At 50.5% G+C, this 17,768-nt stretch overlaps 1 protein-coding gene across 2 annotated transcripts in view; it reads left to right on the forward strand.

The window, feature by feature from the left end:
* The window catches only part of RAB11FIP4 (RAB11 family interacting protein 4), a 112,950-nt gene that overhangs the window by 63,616 nt on the left and 31,566 nt on the right, over positions 1-17,768 (forward strand). The window contains exon 1 of one of the 2 annotated variants that reach the window (XM_079130460.1): positions 12,018-12,298. The exons of the other annotated variant lie outside the window; for it this stretch is intronic. Coding sequence (XP_078986586.1) covers positions 12,269-12,298 — 30 coding nt within the window. The 5' untranslated portion in view covers positions 12,018-12,268. Of the gene's footprint in view, positions 1-12,017; positions 12,299-17,768 lie in introns of those variants that run through there. 2 annotated transcript variants of the gene reach the window in all.

The raw sequence follows: 17,768 nt of genomic DNA on the forward strand, positions 1-17,768 counted from the left end.
CCTAACAGGTGGGCTGGGAGTGCAGAGCTCAGGGGCAAAAGCACGTGCCTCCCACTCTGCCAGGTGCATGGAACCTTCACTGAGGGATCCTTGAAACAATCATGTGTAGTAGGTACTTTTATCCCATTTCACAGATGCGAGCACTGCGAGACCAACTCTGCTACAACCCAGATGGCAAACCCTTCGCTGGGTGCTCAGGTTAGGAGTGAGCCTGCAGTCTGGGCCTGGACTTGTGTCTGAAAGCAGGTAACCTTGTCAGGTGGTGAGATGCCTTGGCATAAGTTCTCAAATGCTGAGTCACAGAGCAGGAAGGGTCCCCCCCACCTGAGGACAATTCCCCACACCTTGGCTGAGCGCTGGGATGGGCGGGGCCTGGACCCATAAAGAATCTTTGTGCAGTGCATGAGGTAAGTGCATCAGCTGAGCAGGATCCTGGGGGAGCCTGGGAGCAGCTGATCCTGTCCTGGGGGTCATAGCAAGCTCAGTCAAACTGAGCCTTGAAAGCTGAGTCAGCTAGTCATCATATAGCTTCATCTGGAAAGAAGAGTGTTGCGTGGTCTCGATTATGTGTGGAATCATAGAGAGAATTAAACTGATTACCAGTTTAGGTGAGGGTGGGAATGGGGATAGGTAGGTCAGAGGATGCCAAGCAGCCAATAGGTAGGACAAGCAAGTCTAAACATCTCATGGACAGGTGGGTGCAGTGGCACAAGCTAATCATAGCGACTTGGGAGGCTGAGGCAGGAGGATCGCAAGTTCAAGGCCAGTCTCAGCAACTTAGCATGGCTGTGTCTCAAAATGAAAAATAAAAAGGGCTGGGGAATGTGGCTCAGTGGTAAAGTGCCCCTGGGTTCAATTCCTGTATCACAATAAATAAACAAATAAAACCACAGGTTAAATGAGGCCTCAGGAAAGTGGAGAAGGGGACTGAGGCACAGAGCAGGCTACACTTGGACCTAAGGCATGGTGGCACACAGGAGCCAACCATGGGTGTGAGGAGTCATAACTGGGGATTTAGGAGGAAACCAGGAGGGTGGGCATACTGAGGAAAGCCAAGAAAGCATTTAAAGGGAGTTGTGCTGGGTCAAGTGCAGCAGCGAGTGTTCAGATAAGAAAAGGATCCACACCCCTCTAGTTGATTCAGGTCAACAGCTGTTGAAAGGAGGTTGTTTTTGGTTTTCCAGTACTGGAGATTGAACCCAGGGGCACTCTACAACTGAACTATACTCCCATTCCTTTTAATTTTTTTTTAATTTCAAGCAGGGTCTCCCTCAGTTGCCCATTGCTGGCCTTGAACTTGTGATCCTTTTGCCTCAGCTTCCCAAGTCACTAGGATTTCAGGTGTGCACCACTGTGCCCAGCTTGCTTGTTTTTTGTAGTGCTGGGGATCAAATCCAGGGCCTTATACATGTTAAGCATACACTTTATCACCAAACCACACTCCCAGCCCAAATGGAGCGATTTTTAAAGTTAGGACTTAATCTGGTGAGATAAGCCAGTAGAGATGGGGAAATTGACGATGCAGAAGGGGATATAGGGGAATTCCAGCAGCAAAAGACCTTGGGGCAGGGGAATCCAGGGCCCAAATTAAAGGGTCCATCTGTGAACAATGCATCATACCAGGAGAGTCAGAGTGGAGGCTCCTGTGTAGGAGGGCGGGCAGACCTGGTGGGGGATTGGAAGGCAGGTCTCTTCTGGTTGCTTTTATGCAGCACCATCACCCAGTAACTATAAGTGAGCAGCAAGAAGCAAGGCTGGAGATAAGAGGACATGGAGAAAGGAGAATCAACTCAACCCCAAGGTCTCCCTGTTGGCAGTTGGCACAGGTGTGATTCAAGCCCAGCTCTGGGCTTCTTGAGATGAAAAATCACAAGGAAAGGGAACAGTAAAGGGGTCAAGATGCAGTGTGTTCCTCAAATAATAATAAAAGTCTTGAGCTGTTGCTATGCTGTTATTTATGCGTCTTGTCATTTAACAACACACCCCCAGCCCTCAACAACCTTGTGATGCAACTAAGTGAATCTTTATCATGCGTACATTCTGTATTTGCAAATTTGCCTGATTGCTAAAATGTGCCTACACCCCTGAGTCAGTGCTCACAGCGCTTGCGTGGTCATTTGAAGACATGCTCAGCATAGTAGCAATTTGAGTTACGCATTGCCAGCTGGGATTGACGTGTTGCCCTCCCGTCAGCTCATACTGAAAACAAGTGTCTTCTTTGAGATCTACTTAGTGCCACATCTGAGCATTTTTGTGCTTCTTGCTGATAGTTTCTCTTTCAAAATGTCCCTTATGTGCTTTCTAGTAATTCCTAAATGCAAGAAGGCTGTGATGTGCCCTGTGGAGAAAAACACACTTACTTAGTATTAAGTAAGCTTCTCCCAGGCAGGAATGAGTTACCATGCCGTTGATGGTAAGTTCAATGTTAATGAATCAACAACATGTGTTAAAGGTGTCTTCAAACAGAGACACAAGTAAAACAAGGTTCTGTATTTATTGGCAAACACATTGTGGTCAGAGGCCCCTGGGAGCCATCGTTCAGCATTCACTGATTGAGCCACAAGAAAGTGGCTGCTGTGCAGAATAGGAGTGGACAGTACTACTATTAATCCTGCTGGTCAAGTGAGAAACCATGACTGAGAGAGACTGGGAAAGCTAGGGTTCATGAGTGGCAAGCTGTGGCTGCAGCCTGGGCTGGTTGGGCCCCCCTGGGCCCTCAGCCCCGTGAATGTGGCCTTGTGGTCTAGTGGGAGTGGGGTGTGCCTGGCTGGGAAGAAAGATTTCTTTTTAGGGCACCCTTGAGTGACCTCTCTCTCCTGCTGCCCTGGCCTCCCCTGGGCTTGGCTCTCTAGTTTCCACCTGAACACAGCAGCTCCTTCAGCCGGCTGGGCTGTGGCTGCTGAGCTGTTGCCGGTCTGTGGTTTTCCCTTAAGTGGGAGGAACACTGGCTTAGTGTCCTGGGGCCAGGCGCCTTTGGTTTTCCTTTGCTGAGCCCAGCCCTGGAGGGGCGCCACAGAGGAGGTGTGTGCGCCTGTGACAAGAGGCCAATTCCAGCCTCCTGCAGCCCATCCTGTCTGCTGCTGGGGCCTCCTGTTTATTCAGGGAATAAACTTGGACAGGTCCGAGTGAGCTGGTGGCATTGGGCTCTTTGGGAGTTGTCCCAGGCCTGGCTGCCCAATTGCTGTCTCCCTGGGCCCATTACCTTCTCTATCTGTGTCATTTGTGGGATGACTTATTGTGGGTTTGTGGTATTTTTCATTTCAGCATCTTTATGATAATTTGGGAAACAGTTGTGGGGGACTGTGTTTGATTTCAAAGTGAATTATAAGCCCTTCAATATATGTCCTACTGAAAAAAGAATGTAAAGCTGTCATCATCTACTACTATCCTTGACTAAGTTACTTTTCCCTCTCAAGGGGGATAAGTCCATGGGATTTATGACTGACACCCTGAGGGTCCCTTGTGGAGGGCCTAACTGTAGGCTGACACCTGGAGGCACAGGGATCCCACAGGACTGGGAGGAGGGTGTGACTGTTGCAGGGGTCTCACGGGACCTCTTGGGCCACATGCTGCTGGGGAGCAGCTCTGGGAATGGCTTTAGGGTGATCCAGCAAAGAACACAGCCTGAGTGCCCACCTGTGGGGCTGAGGAAGGAGCCTGGGCTGCAGACGGAAGAGCTGGTTGTGTCTTCAAGACATACATAGGAAACCACAGCTAGGAGGACACGGAGCTCTCAGGGCAGCCATGGTGGTGTCTGGATCCCAGCTGTCAGGTCCAGGTTGTCTTTGATGAGCACATTCCCCCAACACCCACATGTGTGCACCCGTGATGACCGTGAGGGCACCGGGTGGGCAGCGCTGCCCTGGGGCTCCAGGGGTGCTGTGGAGAAGAGCAGCTGGCAACTCCAGGTAGGGTTGCAAGGTGTTCTTACCTCCTGGTGGCAGGACAGTACCTGACCTATACTTTTTGCTCAGTGAATGTCATTTATGTAAATAAATGGACTAGTGAGTGAACGAGAAAAGGTGATCTTGGTTTCCCTATGGTTCCTTTAGGGAAGTTACTTGATGAACCTGAGCCTCCCTTGTTTTATGGTTAGGTACAGAGTCTCTGGAGCCAGATGCCAGGGTTCACATCTGGACTCCTCTCCATTTGCTAGTTTTATGTCCTTGAGCAAGCTCTCTGAGCCTCAGCATCCCCGTATGTATCATGGGGATAAGACCTGCCTGATGGACTTGTCAGGAGTGAATTGAATCATGGGACACCCTTAAAACAGAGCTGTGCAGGCATTTGCTATTGTATCTCTAATAACATCAGTATGTGTGTGTTGGGAGCCTGGTGTGTGGTTTTTCAAGCGTGCTCCTCACAGAACACTGAGTCCTTCTTTGACTAAATGTCAGATGAGAAGGTCCATCCAAGCCTTAAGAAGCCCAGGTTCAAACAGCCAGGCAGCTACGGGGTTCTCCAGTCATCTTTAAGGGGCAGTGAGGAATTTACTCGCCAGTGTGACCACAGAGATGGGGTGCCACAGCACATTTTTGGAAGCAATGGATACTGCTTCCCATCCTTTCTCCCTGGAACCCTGGCCTCTTCCTGCTCACCTTCTCTGGTGGCACTCAGGGAAATGCCAGACTGCTTCCCTGAGCCTGGAACTGGGGCAAGGAGGCAAGTTGACACCAGGTACTGCCCCTCCACTGCTCCAGCGCAGTCAGCCAGGCAGACAGGTCATCAGTGCACCTGCAAGACCAGGACACTCCCCAGGGGGTGTCACAGAGGTGCATGTGGGCGAATCCCAGAGGCCAGGTATGAGCTACAACTCATCAAAATTCACTGAGCTGGGCCTGGGATGCCTGCTCCCCACAGATGACAAACACTCCATGGTCTTTTCTCATCCTTATTAATTGGTTTCTGTGGTCTCAAGACAATTCCAATAGCTGTCTATATGCTGGTTATGCAATAAGAGAGGCCGCAGGGAGTGTGAATATGAGCCAGCAGATCTAGGTGCAGCAGCTAGTCCTGTCATCGCCAAACCTTCCTCATCTGCACCATGGGTGCAGTAACTCCTACCCCACAAGATTGCTGGCTTAAAATAAAAGGGAAGACATGACGTGGCTGCCACATAATAGACCTTCAATAATTGGTAGCTGGTTTTATTTGTTTGTTTCTTTGTTTTCAGCAGCACTAGGGGTTGAATCCAGGACCTTGCACATGTTTACCAAGTGCTCTACCACTCAGCTACACCCTAGCCTTTTATTTTTTATTTTGAGACAGGATTTCCCTAAATTGCCCAAACTGGCCTCAAACTTGTGATCCTCCTGCCTCAGCCTTTCAAGTCATTGGGATTACAGATGTGCACCACCATACCCAGCTATAGTTATTATTATTATTATTATTTATTATTATTATTATTATTTTTGTTTGGTATGGTGGTTTGAACCCAGGGGCACTTAACCACGAAGCCATCCCTAGCCCTTTTATTTTTTATTTTGAGATAGGGTATCTCTAAGTTACTTAGGGCCTTGCTAAGTTGCTGAGGTTGGACTTGAACTTGCACATAGCTGTGATTAATAATCAGCTGCTGGGAAATGATCTCCCTTTGGTTTCCAGGTCCTTGTCCAAGCCTCCTGTTAAGCAGAGGCTTGTTTCTTCAGAGCCGAGATCTCATACTGTGGAAGTAGGGCTCTGGATCTCTTTCACACTCTTAGTTCTTTCTTTTCAAATACATATCTTAGGGACTTCCAAAAAGGCTCCAGCTAATTCACAGCTAAGCAGGCCTTCACCTCTCCACTGTGTCTGTGTGTGAGTGGTCTTCTGTTTCATTCAGAGCCCTAGACCTCCCTGAGTGACCACTGTATGCCAGACATGTTAGGAGCTGAAGTTCAAAGACACCAGGACACGGGGCCCTGTCCTCAGGAATCACGGCCTGGAAGGGGACTTGACCAGAGGCCAGTCCTGACAATACAATGTGTTCCTCGCAGTAATAGAGCTCGTGTTGGAGGGATGGAGATCATGAAGCCAGGGATGATTTATTCTCAAGGAGATAGGGAATTCTTCACCTGGGAAGTCACACATGAGTTTTGAAGACCACATAGGAATTTACCCAGTGACCAGAAGAGGCAAGAACTTTGATACTAAAACAGCATCTCCACTGTACTCTCAACTATCTCTCCTTTCTGGGGCCACTGTGGACCTTTCTGCCTTTAGCAAGTTTTGTGTCTATGGATGAGATTTTTAAAATCTAGGCTTCAGTTTCCCATTCCAGCTTTAATGTAATGCACTGTGAATTTATGTCTCTACAGGCCTACCTGATAATCCCTAAGAAGTCCTAATACTGCCAACGCACTTCTCAAAAGCCTTGGATATTTTCTCTTAAAATGTACATCCCTGTCTTACAAAGTTGGTCATCCTCTCCCTTTGACTTGCTGAGGCTGGCCTTGAACTCACAATCTTCCTGCCTCAGCCTCCTGAGTGGGCCATGGCACCTGCAATGAGACAGCCACACTGCCCAAGTCTTAGGGCAAGGTGGTGGGTGAGGCATCTGAAGAGAGGAGAGCTCTCTGTGCTGTCTGGGTGCAGTTAACTGTGATACAAAGGAAAAGGAAGTGTCCCCTTCTTGCCCTCACCCAGGGCAAGTCAAAAGGAGACTTTGCTCCCTCCCCAACCCTGCCACCACCTCCTCTTCTTGGATGACTGAATGAGTCAGAGGAGATGTTTGTCAAGAAGGAAACATGGGTTTTCTTACCATTTCCCCCCTCCCATTGGGTTTGAATGAGTAAGAAAATCCATTGTTCCTGTGCTCACCAGTTGACAAAAACAGAGCTGGGCACCTCTAAAGACCCAGCCTGGGAGCCAGAGTCAAGAAGAGCATGACCTGCTCCACCTGCAGTGTTCAGTCAGACACCTGTCCCTGGTGCAGGCATCTGATCAGTGTCAAGATCTGTCTCTGGGCTAGCACAGGGCTATGGAGGCGGAGGAAACCTATCGCGTGCCATCCAGCCCCCAGCTTTCTAGCTGAGTGCTCTGCCACCCAGTGAGCTGGGGAGAGCCAACAACCAGCCCCAGCATCTTTACAGGGTGGGTAGAGCATGGAAAGGTCACCCAGGTTCCCCTCTCCCCAGGAAACTGCTGGCTCAGTGCAGGTGCTGCTCCAGAGGAAGGCGTGGCATCCAGGGGTCTGCTGAGTCCTTCCTAAGTGGGCGATCACGAGTGTCTTTCCCTCGGGGTCAGGAAGCCTCGGCCACCTGAGGTCTTGCTTGCTTGCTTGGTGTGTATGCCCCTTTCCTAAGCTACTGGGTCAGGCATCAAATGCTGACTTTGTTCTGGGATTGAAAGCTGAGATTTCAGTTGGAGCTGCCACTTTCTGAGTGTGGCATCTAGGGACATCTAAAGAGGGAGGTAAGAAAGGACAGAGCTGGTGAAGTCCCAGCTGGCTTTCCCACACAGAACAGTGGTTTGTGATGCTGTGTTGGGCAAGAATCATGGCCAGGATGTGTGTGTTGGCATAATCAAGCCCTGTTAATGTTGGCCAGGCTTGACTGAGGACATAGTCCTGGTTAATGACTGCTGTCTGTCGTGGAGAGCACTAGACAGAGAGTAGGGAGACCTGGCTCTGATCCTGGCTCTATCGCTGACTGACTGTGCAGCTGTCAGGAGAGAGGCCATTCCCACACGTGGAGCTGATTTCAGTGTCTGGGAAATGAGTGGTTTTGTGAGACCCAGTGATTGAAAACATTTCTAAAGCCGTAGAACTTTTTGTTCACATGAAATCCCATATGTTCAACTCCATGTCAAGCAGAAAAAAGTGGCGTTATCTTTATGTTTGCCTAGAGCACCCTTTCCCTTTTGCAGGATTTCCACAGAACCCTAGGGGTTCCAAGGAATCTAGTTTGAGAATCACTGGCCCCTGTGTTTGTTGTTAGCTCTGACACAGTTTGTATCGGCTATTCTTTCTTCACTTGGCTAATGTTGGTCAGCACCAGTTGCTTAGCTAAGGTTGACGTGACCCTAGGTGCTGGGAAGAGTTCCTCTCCCACTGTGACTTTCGATACCCTAGATGCACAGCCAGTACATCTATCCGGTCCCAAACACATATGAAACTTTGAACAGCACTGCCTGGTGGCAGCAGAAGGAAGGTGGACATGGGTGGAGAACAGAGTGTTATGGGGGAACTTACTGTTCTCTGCCCACACCTGGTCACCTGGATGATCATGTGCTTTCTACCCGTCACACCTGAAGGATGTGACTCCTGCCTGCCAGCATTCCATCTGCTCTGTCCAGCTTCTTGGGAGTAGAGTATTCTCATACCAACAACAGGAGAATCAGTTTCATGACACAAGAAGAATTAATCAGTGACTTGTCATCTGCAAAGTATTCTAGGATACATTCTCTGGAGGAGGTTTTGTTTTTGCTTTTGTTTTTGTTTTGCAGTTAGCAGGGATTGGAAATTGAACCCAAGGGTGCTTGACTACTGAGCTGCATCCTCAGTTTTTTTATCCCAGTAAAAAACCCAGGGCCTCATGTATGCCAGGCAAGCACTCTACAACTGATTTACATCACCATGTCCCCCAAACTCTCTTTTTTTCAGTACTTGGGATTGAATCCAGGGGTGTGTAACCACTGAGTCACATCCCCACCCCTTTTTAAATTTTTTTTTTTTATTTTTTATTTAGAGAGAGGGTCTTGCTAAGTTGCTTAGGGCCTCACAAATTTGCTGAGGCTGGCTTTGATCTTAGGATCCTCCTGCCTCATCCTCCCAAGCCACTAGGATTACAGGTGTGTGCCACCATGCCCAACCCCTTTTTCATTTTTTGAGACAGGGTCTTGTTTAGTTGCCCAGGCTGACCTTGAATTTGTTATACTCCCGTCTCAACTTCTCAAGTCTCTGGGATTACAGGTGTGTGCTACTGCACTTGGAAGGTTTTCTGTTTTTAATGAGATTATTTTTTTTTTCTTAAAAGTCATGTCAGGCCCCTTAAGAGACCCACAGTACTGGGCAAGCAAGATGAAAAAGTCAGCTTCCTGCCTTCCTTGTCCCCTGCCTATCTTACCCCTATCAGTTAAGCATCCCAATCAGAGTAGGAAGGAGAAGATGCAACACTGGCAATCAGGAGCCTGAATGTCAGTCCCTGATCGGTGGTCATCTCGCTATGTGACTTTTTGTAAATTCCTAGCCCTCTCTGAGCCTCTGTCTTCCCATCCAAATAATGGGGACAAATACATAAGATGCTTATCCGAACAGTCTTACTAATTTAAACTGGCTTGATTCCATGACATGTAGAACATAGTTGTACTAAGGGACCAAGGAAGCTAATTCAAGTTCTCCATTGCCCCTCAGTCTTAGTGGGAAGGGTACTCAGGAGGTATGACTGTATTTTCTGTTAACTCACTGTCATCTCCCCATTCAAACCAGGAGCACTGAGACAGCCTGGGCTGTTATTCCCCCATTCTTTCCAATCCTACACCTCAGACACAGTCACCATCCCCACCTGTCCCATCCCCCAAGGATTATTGTTTCCCTGTCAGGTCCTCTCCTTAAAATCAGGGTCTTAAATTCTCCCACGAGCGGCTTCAGGTTCTGATCCTCATTTCCATTCCTCCTAGCCTCTTGCCATAAGGATAATGAGTAATGACTATTTATTGAGCACCTGCTATGTGGTAGGCTCTGTTCTAAGTAGTTTGTTGTCCTGATTAAATGATCTTCACAATAATCCTAAAATACATGCTACCATTATCTCTAGTTTATAGACAAGGAAACAAAGATACTGGCAATTAAACTTGCCTGGGGTCATTTAGCTACAAGGTGATGAAGCCAGGACACAGCCCTTGACTCCAGTGCCCACACATAACCACTGATCCAGCTCGATAATGCGGCTGGAGTAACTAGGAGCTACTATTCACTGGGTGCCAACAGCATGCTAGGCATTGGACTCATACTAGTTTTATCATTTCACTTGAAGTTCACAGCTGAGAGAGAAAACCACTACTTTCCACTTTATAGAGGTGGAAACTAAGGCCACAAAACATTAAATGACTTCCTGTGTAGTAGACCCAGGCAGGCTTTGAACCCAGGAGAGTTCAGTGCATCTGAATCATTCTCTCTGTCACTTTGCTTCTCAGGACAAATACCCATCCCACTACCTGCGGGAAAAATAAAGAGGGATCCACTGGCACCACCTCCTGCATAGAGCTCTTGAAAATGCTGCCTAAGGATAATGAGTAATGACTATTTAGGCCACCCCAGGTGGGTTGAGAGAGACTTGACAGGTCTGAGTTTATCCACTGATCTTGACTGAGAAAGAGTTGGGCCCAGAAAAGCTATGATCACCTTAAGGTTCTATTTCTCTTCACCAGTTCTGGGTGATCCCACATGTGATCCTGCTTTCTGGAGCCCAGTGGTCCTTAAGGGCAACCTGGGACTCGGAAGGGAAGCGAGGATATCGTGATAGATTTCCTGGACTCAGCTACACCCTAAAATCTCATGGGAGGCTGCTGAGCTCAGATCTCCAGGTGGAGCTGGGAACACAGAGCTGACCCAGGGCGCCTGGGCTCATTCAAGTACCACACAGTTGGTGAGGCCTAAAGTTAAGTGTGCTCACTGGGCGAGAGTGCACCGTATCCTGCAAGGTGGACTGTGCCATTCCCATCCATAGATGAACACAGTGAGTCTCAGAGAGGCAACCTTTTGGGTCCTTGTCCCAGGACCCAAAGCTGGAAAATAAGATTCAAACCCAGGTCTGCCTTACTTCAAAGTTGGGGTTCTTTATGATACACCAGTGCTCCTGTGCATTAGGGACTGTGAGGGTGGACACAAACCAGGGTGAGAGCCGCCTGTGACCTTTGCACACAGATCCAGAGGTCAGTTCAAGAACTACAAGTTCAGAGAAGGCCAGGGGTGATGGAATTTCCACCTCACCCACTGCTCCAGTATTCTGTCTCAAGCAGCCCTTGCTAGGAGGCTCCCCTCTAGCTAAAGCTGTATCTTTTGGAAAGTCCCCAGCAGGTCTGTGAGTCCTAGTAGGCTGCTTTGCCCTGGCTAATAGAGGCAAATGAAAAGAAAAAGGAAAAAAAAAAAAAAAAAAAAAAAAGGAGGGGCAGCTGGGAATTTATTTGCAGGAGACACATTGGGGAGAAGGCAGTTGAGAGCAAAGAGCCAGAGAAGTTGGCAGAGAAGATGCGGTGGGTGCTGGACTGGACCAAAGCGCACAGCTGTCCAATTGATCCTGCCCATAGCAAAGTGCCCATGCCACCTTGTTGGGCAGTGAGCACACAGGGAAGGCAAAGGTGGCTTGAAGCCAGTCAGTCAGGAAGATAATCTGCTCCCACAAGTTACATAATGCAACGTGAAGTCAAAGGGAACTGCATTTGCAGTATTTGCTGCTTTGCATTCGTCACATCATTTTCGCCTTATTTTAATCTGGAGCATGGTGAAGGGTTATGAAGGGCCACATTCCTGATGCAAATTATATTTACTAGGATTCCACAGGAGTCCTCTTTTTGTTTGGGTCTTTTTGCCGCGTGTTTCTTTTGTACTATAAAATAGCCCTCCCTTTATATGAAAGATTAGGAAAGTTGTGCGTGGGATTCAGGATAAAAATCAGTTTAGGAGCCATCAGACAGGCTGGTGGTGGAGATGTGTTGGGAGAGGGTTGGCAGGCTTTAGTTGGGGTCCAGGAGCGTAAGCCAGGGGTCGCTGACCGGAATCTTGCCGAACGTTGACAACAAACAGTAACAGTGGCATGGAACCCGCTGGAACGTGATCTAGTAGCTCTCCTGGCCTCAGTAACTTCGCGGCTCGGGCTCGGGCGGGCCTAGGCGAGCTCCACCCCTCCAAGGCGCCGGGTCGCCTGGGCCCGCCCCGCGGCACAGCAGCTATTGGTCGACGCCGACTCAGCCACCTGCCCCTACCTTGCGTGGGCGGTGCTACCTGGGCCCCGCCCCCGCGGCTCGGGTTCCCAGGCCGCACTTCCCCCTCCTCCTCCGCCCCGCCTCCGGCGTGAGGCCCCGCCCCTTCTAGTCCCCGAGCCCGGGCACCTCGTGATGTCACGGCAGCTTTGATACAAAGAGCCCCTTCGGCCCACGCGGGTCTCCCGGCAACGAGCGCGGGCGGGGGCGGGGCCGGCGCCTTCAACTGGTGCCGAACGGTGGTAGCGGCGGCGAGCGGCTGGGGATTGTTCTTGCGCTCTCGGGTTGCCCGCCGCGTCCCTACCCACCCTGCTGACCCGCGTCGGGCTTCTAGTCCCTCTGCAGAGGACCGACCCGAGACCGGTCGGGGATGCACACCCCGCCTACTCCCGGGAGTCAGGTAAGCGGCGGGCGAGGGGCTCCGGCTCAGGGGGGTCCGACAGGGTGCACCTGGCCGGGCCCGGGCCCTGGGGTCAGAAGTTGGCGAGCGCGGAATTGCGCCCGCTCTCGCCCGGCGGTGTCGGTTCTCTCGATACTGGCCTGGGAGGTCGGGTTACTAGCCCTGGCTGGCTGGGCCACTGTAGTGAAACCACCGTCCCCGCTGCCCTCTTCGAGCCCTCTCATCGTCCAGGTGTGAGCGGAAACGCACTAGCAGCGGGCGCAAGGAGGGGTGGCTGCTCTGTCTGCGGTGCAGTTTCAAAAAGTGTTTTAGGGGAACCTAGTGGCCTTGGAAAGGGACTTGTGTGCTCAGACCCACCTCTTGCCCCTCCGGAACTAGTGTTGCCCCCAGTGCCCTGCTCTTGGTTCGGCGGTACCCAAGGCTGTGCGCTGTGAAGTTTTGCCGTAGCTCTTGGCCATTGTACGGAGTCTGTTTCCTGGCTTCCTTCCTTCCTTCAGAAGGGGACTCTTCGCGATCAGATGAGAGCGCCAGACCATTTCGGGGTTTGGGGAAAGAGTCCTCCCCATCTCAGCAAGATGCCGCTGTGTCTGTGGCTGTGCGCAGGCACCCTCAGACGTGCGCCCTCCGGTCCTAAGTGCCTGCAGTCCACCTTAGTAGTAGTTGTTGACACAACCGCTTCTCTGCCGGCGACAAGTGGCTCTCAGAGAGCCTGGCTGTGTAGTCTCTGTTCTGTGGGGAACCTGGTTGCAGACACAGCCCTGTACGCTTATTATACCTTGTCATCAGTGCAAACCTGCCAATGTCACCTCTTCCTGGTTTCCGCTTCTTCTTAGTCGTGCTATCCCGGAAGAGAGCTAGAAATGATACATCCCTGGGCCCCAGGGCCATGCCAGCTTTCATTGACTTGTTTATAGGCCTTCCTCTCAAAAGAGTGTAAGGGGCCCAAGTTCCTTTCTCTGCCTTGAGCCTGTAGATCTTGGAGAGGCAGACCCCTAGGCTGGTTCCTGATAATCCACCAAACCTCTGCCCTTCCTTTCCAGAGCCGGAAGCAGGTGGTAATCTTCTGGGGTCCCCAAAGCTGGGCAGGCACATCCCCTGGGACAGACCTACACCCCTCCTCAGGTGAAAGATGCTTAAAGTGACTGTCAGGACAGGGAAAAGGAGTCCTGGAGAGGGGTTTTGTATCTGTGTGGCACCTCTGCAGTAGAGTATTTCCCCACCACACTCACCATTGACTGGGATCTCACCACTCCAGCTCACTAAGGTGCTGGTATTTTGGCACTGGCCCAGACCTCAACCCTGCTTAGCTGGCATTAGCAAACTGTTGATTATATGCCCAGGGAATTTTATTCATAAAATACTTAATTGCTCTCAAGGTGTTTGCAGACTGTAGGGGACCTTGAATACCTAAATCTAATCTGGCCCTACCCAACTCCCCTGAATTGGGGGCAAGTTGACCCCAGCTCTTTGAGGTCCTGTGGTCTACAGGAGGGAGGGAAGCCAGTGAAGAATGTGGAATTAGAGCATGTGGGCCCACAAGGAGCACAGCTTGGGCAAATACCTGGTGGAGAACAGGTTTGGAACTCTGAGGACCCTGGGCTTAGGTGAAAGAGTTGTGGTAAATGATTAAGGCCAGCAGGAGAGATAAGACTGGGCCTGAGGGGAGGGATGGTTGACTATTCAGTCCAGGTGAGCTGGCTGGAGCCAGCCAGTCCTTGGAAAGGACTTTTAACCAAGTAAAGGGAGAAAAAGTAGAAGAAATTAGACTAGAGGGTTCCAAATCATCTCCTTTGGAAGTGCCAGGGGGCATCCGGCACTCAAAAGGTTCCTCTTGACTATTTGTGTCCCTTCCTGAAGTATGCTGGCATCTCTATGGTCTCCCAGCCCTTTTCCCTCCTGGTAGGACCTTTCTCCAACACACACACATATTCATATTCATATTCATTCTCTCTCTCTCTCTCTCTTTCTTTGTGGTAGTACTGGGGATTGGACCCAGAGATGCTCTACCACTGAGCTGTACCCCTAGCCCTTTTTACTTTATTTTTACAGGATCTTGCTAAGTTGCTGAGGCCAGCCTTAAACTTGGGAAACTCCTGCCTCAAAGCCACAGGGATTACAGGCATGCACCACTGTACTCAGCTTTGGACCTGTCTCTTTACCTGTTTGCTTGGGACTGTCACAACTCACCCTCCCTCATTCTCATCCTCCACAGTGGCTAGAAACATTTCAGGGGCCTCACAGTCTCCAGGCAGCCTGTTACTCTTACACAGTTGATCCTGCTTTGAGGGGCTTCACAATTTCATTTCAGTATACTTATTTGAGGTGGGGGTGAGGAGGAGGTAGAGGGTGTGGGGATAGCTCCCAAAGAGACACAGATGGGGGCTGCTGTTTTAGAAGGCAGGCATTGTGGGGTGGGGGAAGGACAGACCTGGCAGAGTGCCCACCCCACCCTCTGTCCTGTGTTTTGTAAAGGAAGCATCCTTATCTGGTCCACCTGGTGGTAGCTATGAAGCACAGTGCCCTGGCTTTGCCAGGCATGCAGGACCCTGGAGCTCTGTTTTTCTCAGGTCAGCTCTGCTGGCTCTTGACAGAGTGACTGGGTGGCATCAAATTGCTGGCCTCAATATGGGGAAGAATGCTCAGGTCTGGTGGCTGGATAAATGGGTGGTCCTGTTCCTGCTAGCCTGCCATGATGAGATAGACATGTTGACTTGGCTGGTCCACCTGGTGTCATACTGGGCATCATGATCTTCTCTCTTGGATGGTAGGACCGTCTCCTCCATCAGATGGCATTGTAGGGCACAGAGACTTCTCTGTGTGTTTGCCCAGTCCCCAGCACAAGGGCAAGTGCTGAATTCTTCCTTCAGTAAATATTTGGATGTCTAATTGGTGCCAGATTCTGTGCTGGGGATACATTAGTGAACAGAGTAGGTGAAAATTCCTGCCATGAGGGATGCTGTTTTGGTTTGCTTTGGTTTGGTTTGTCTTTTGGGCCGCTGGGATTGAACCCAGGGCCTTGCACCTGCTAGGTGAATGCTCTACCCCTGAACTACAACCCCAGCCCTAGGAGTGCTTGGTTTTAAATACGATAGTCAGGGAAGTTTTTAAAATAAGGTGGTCAGGGAGTCTTCACTGAGAAGGTGCCTCTCCATAAAAGAGGAACAAGCAGAGGGAACGGCAACTGCAAAGCCCCCGAGGTCAGACTGGCGCTGATGTAGCGTATCCACAGAACTGCAAGGTGGAGACTGTACCTGAGAGTAGCCAGGGGACAGGAATCCAAGAGATGGAGGGTGCCTGCTGATGTCAGTCAACAGGAAGAATCCCAGGAGGAGAATGGGGCGGGAATGACAGTTCAGTGGAGACAGACATCCTGATACCCAGCCTTCCATTGCTCTGATCTCCCAGCCCTTCCTGTGGAGGGGATTTGGGCACTCAGGCATTTCTTGGGGAGGAGGTGTCTGTGTGGCCTTGGCTGCTGTGAATTTCCTGTCCTCAGCTGGGTCCCGGCAGAGGAGTCCTTCCATGTGATGTGGCAACACTTCTTGCCACACCACGTTGTTTCTACCACACAAATGAAACCAACAGAAACCTCTCTGTGCTGTGCACATAGCTGTGTTGTGGAGCAGGAGAGGTTGTTTGTGGCCTCCTTCCCAGGGCTCCACTCCTCTTGGGGCGGGGGCAAGTCCAGCACTCAAGACCAGTGTCCAGCGGCCCCTCCATCTCCCTGGGCTCTGTCTCCTCATTTCTTCCTGACTCCCCGGGCTTCCCTCTACACTCCTTTCACCTGTGGGTGTTTGACAGCAGAGTTTTGACCCTTCGTCTCTTAAGGAGTCCAGAGAGGTACCCACACACCTTGGCAGTGGCATCTCTGTCAAGTTTAGGCCCCTGGAGTGTGTGTGACACACATCCAGGTGGGCGTCACCCATCTACCCTCTCACTACAAGGTTCTGGTTGAGGGTTCTGCCCTCTGGGTTCCTGGTGTCTAAGGTGAGTTAGCAGCTACCTTTCCTGGCCAGCACATGGTCGCTTGGGAAGATTTTTCCAGTTGAAACCCTGACCCCAGTTCTACACAGTGTGATCCAGAGCCCACACAGGTTGGTGGGCTGCAGATTATGCCCCCAAAGCCTGGACAGCACCTTTGTTACCTGCTTTCATCAGGAGCTGTAATTTTTCTCATACCACACATGACAGTCCTTGCCCAAGTATCTGGGCCTTCATCACAACACTGTTGATTAAATGGAATTTGGCATTGGCCAGCTCACGTGGCCGCATTCAAGGCTGAGTGGATCTGGAGATGCCCGACTGGCCTTACTCAGGGGCCTCTGCTGCTCGGCTCTTAAGGAGCTAAGCCCTTCACTGGAGCGTCTGTGAGCAAAAGTTCAGAGTCTCAGAAACTTCCTGAGCAGCCCAGGAGCCTATTGTTTAGTTCTTAACTTTTCCCAATGACCTGGGAAGGGGGCGAGAGAGGATGGAGAAAGCAGGCAACCAGAAATGTGCATCTTGGGAAGGTTAGCTCAAGGCTAGAGGAGGTGGCCACCATGACCTGGAGCTGTGGGATCTGGTGACCTACAGCCTCAGATCTGCTTGACAGGCCAGTACTAGTAATGCCAGCATTTCTAACACCACTGCTTGACTTCCTTTAACAAGTGGGAAGTTTTCCAATCGTTGGTCATGTTTTTAGTTGATTCAACCTGCTTTGTCTTCCTAGATAAATGGGTTCTTTCCCAATTGTGTCAACGTTATTCAAATGAAAACAAAACTCTGTCAGAGTTATTAATATCTGTGACTCTGCCTCTCCTCTTTTCAGGGAGCACAAAGAGGAAGGCCTGAACAGAGCTGGAGTGTGGGAGAGTGGGGTGGCCACACCCTGCAGTCATCCTGGGTCCACTTCCTCAGTACCCTGCAAGTGTGTTGCCTGTGAGAGAAACCCACAATGGGAGAGAGTAGGAGCTATCTCCCCTTCCTGATCTCTGGTTTTCCTGGGAGAAATGCCCACCCCAAACCCAGGCACTTTGTGCTTATACTCAGTCACGCAAGGCCTGTTTTCTCAAGATAGGAAAGAAAGGTTTTGGAGCCAGATAACATCTGGGTTTAGATCCTGGCTCTGCTGCTTGCCAGTTGTGGAACCTCGGACAAGCTTCCTCACCTTTCTGAGCCTCAGTTTCACTATGTATAATAGGGTTGGTAATAGCACTGCCTCTTAGGGTGATGGTGAAAATAAAATAGCCACCGCAATGTCAAGTGTCTCGGGGGTCCTGACTCTCATTTGGCTGTCACTCCATGGGTGGCTAGGGAGTTAGGGAGGCAGGTAGTGTTGTGCCCAAGTGCCTGGACTTCAGATCCTGGCTCTGCTGCCAGCTACCTAGCAGACTGTTTAACTTCTGTTTCGGTTCCCTCAACTGCATTAAGGGGATGTTGCAGGCACCTGGCTCGCAGGGTTGGTGTGTGGACCCAGCTATAAAGCAGGAAA

Source organism: Sciurus vulgaris, assembly GCF_902686455.1.
Source record: "Sciurus vulgaris genome assembly, chromosome: 3".
Classification (NCBI taxonomy): Eukaryota; Metazoa; Chordata; class Mammalia; order Rodentia; family Sciuridae; genus Sciurus; species Sciurus vulgaris.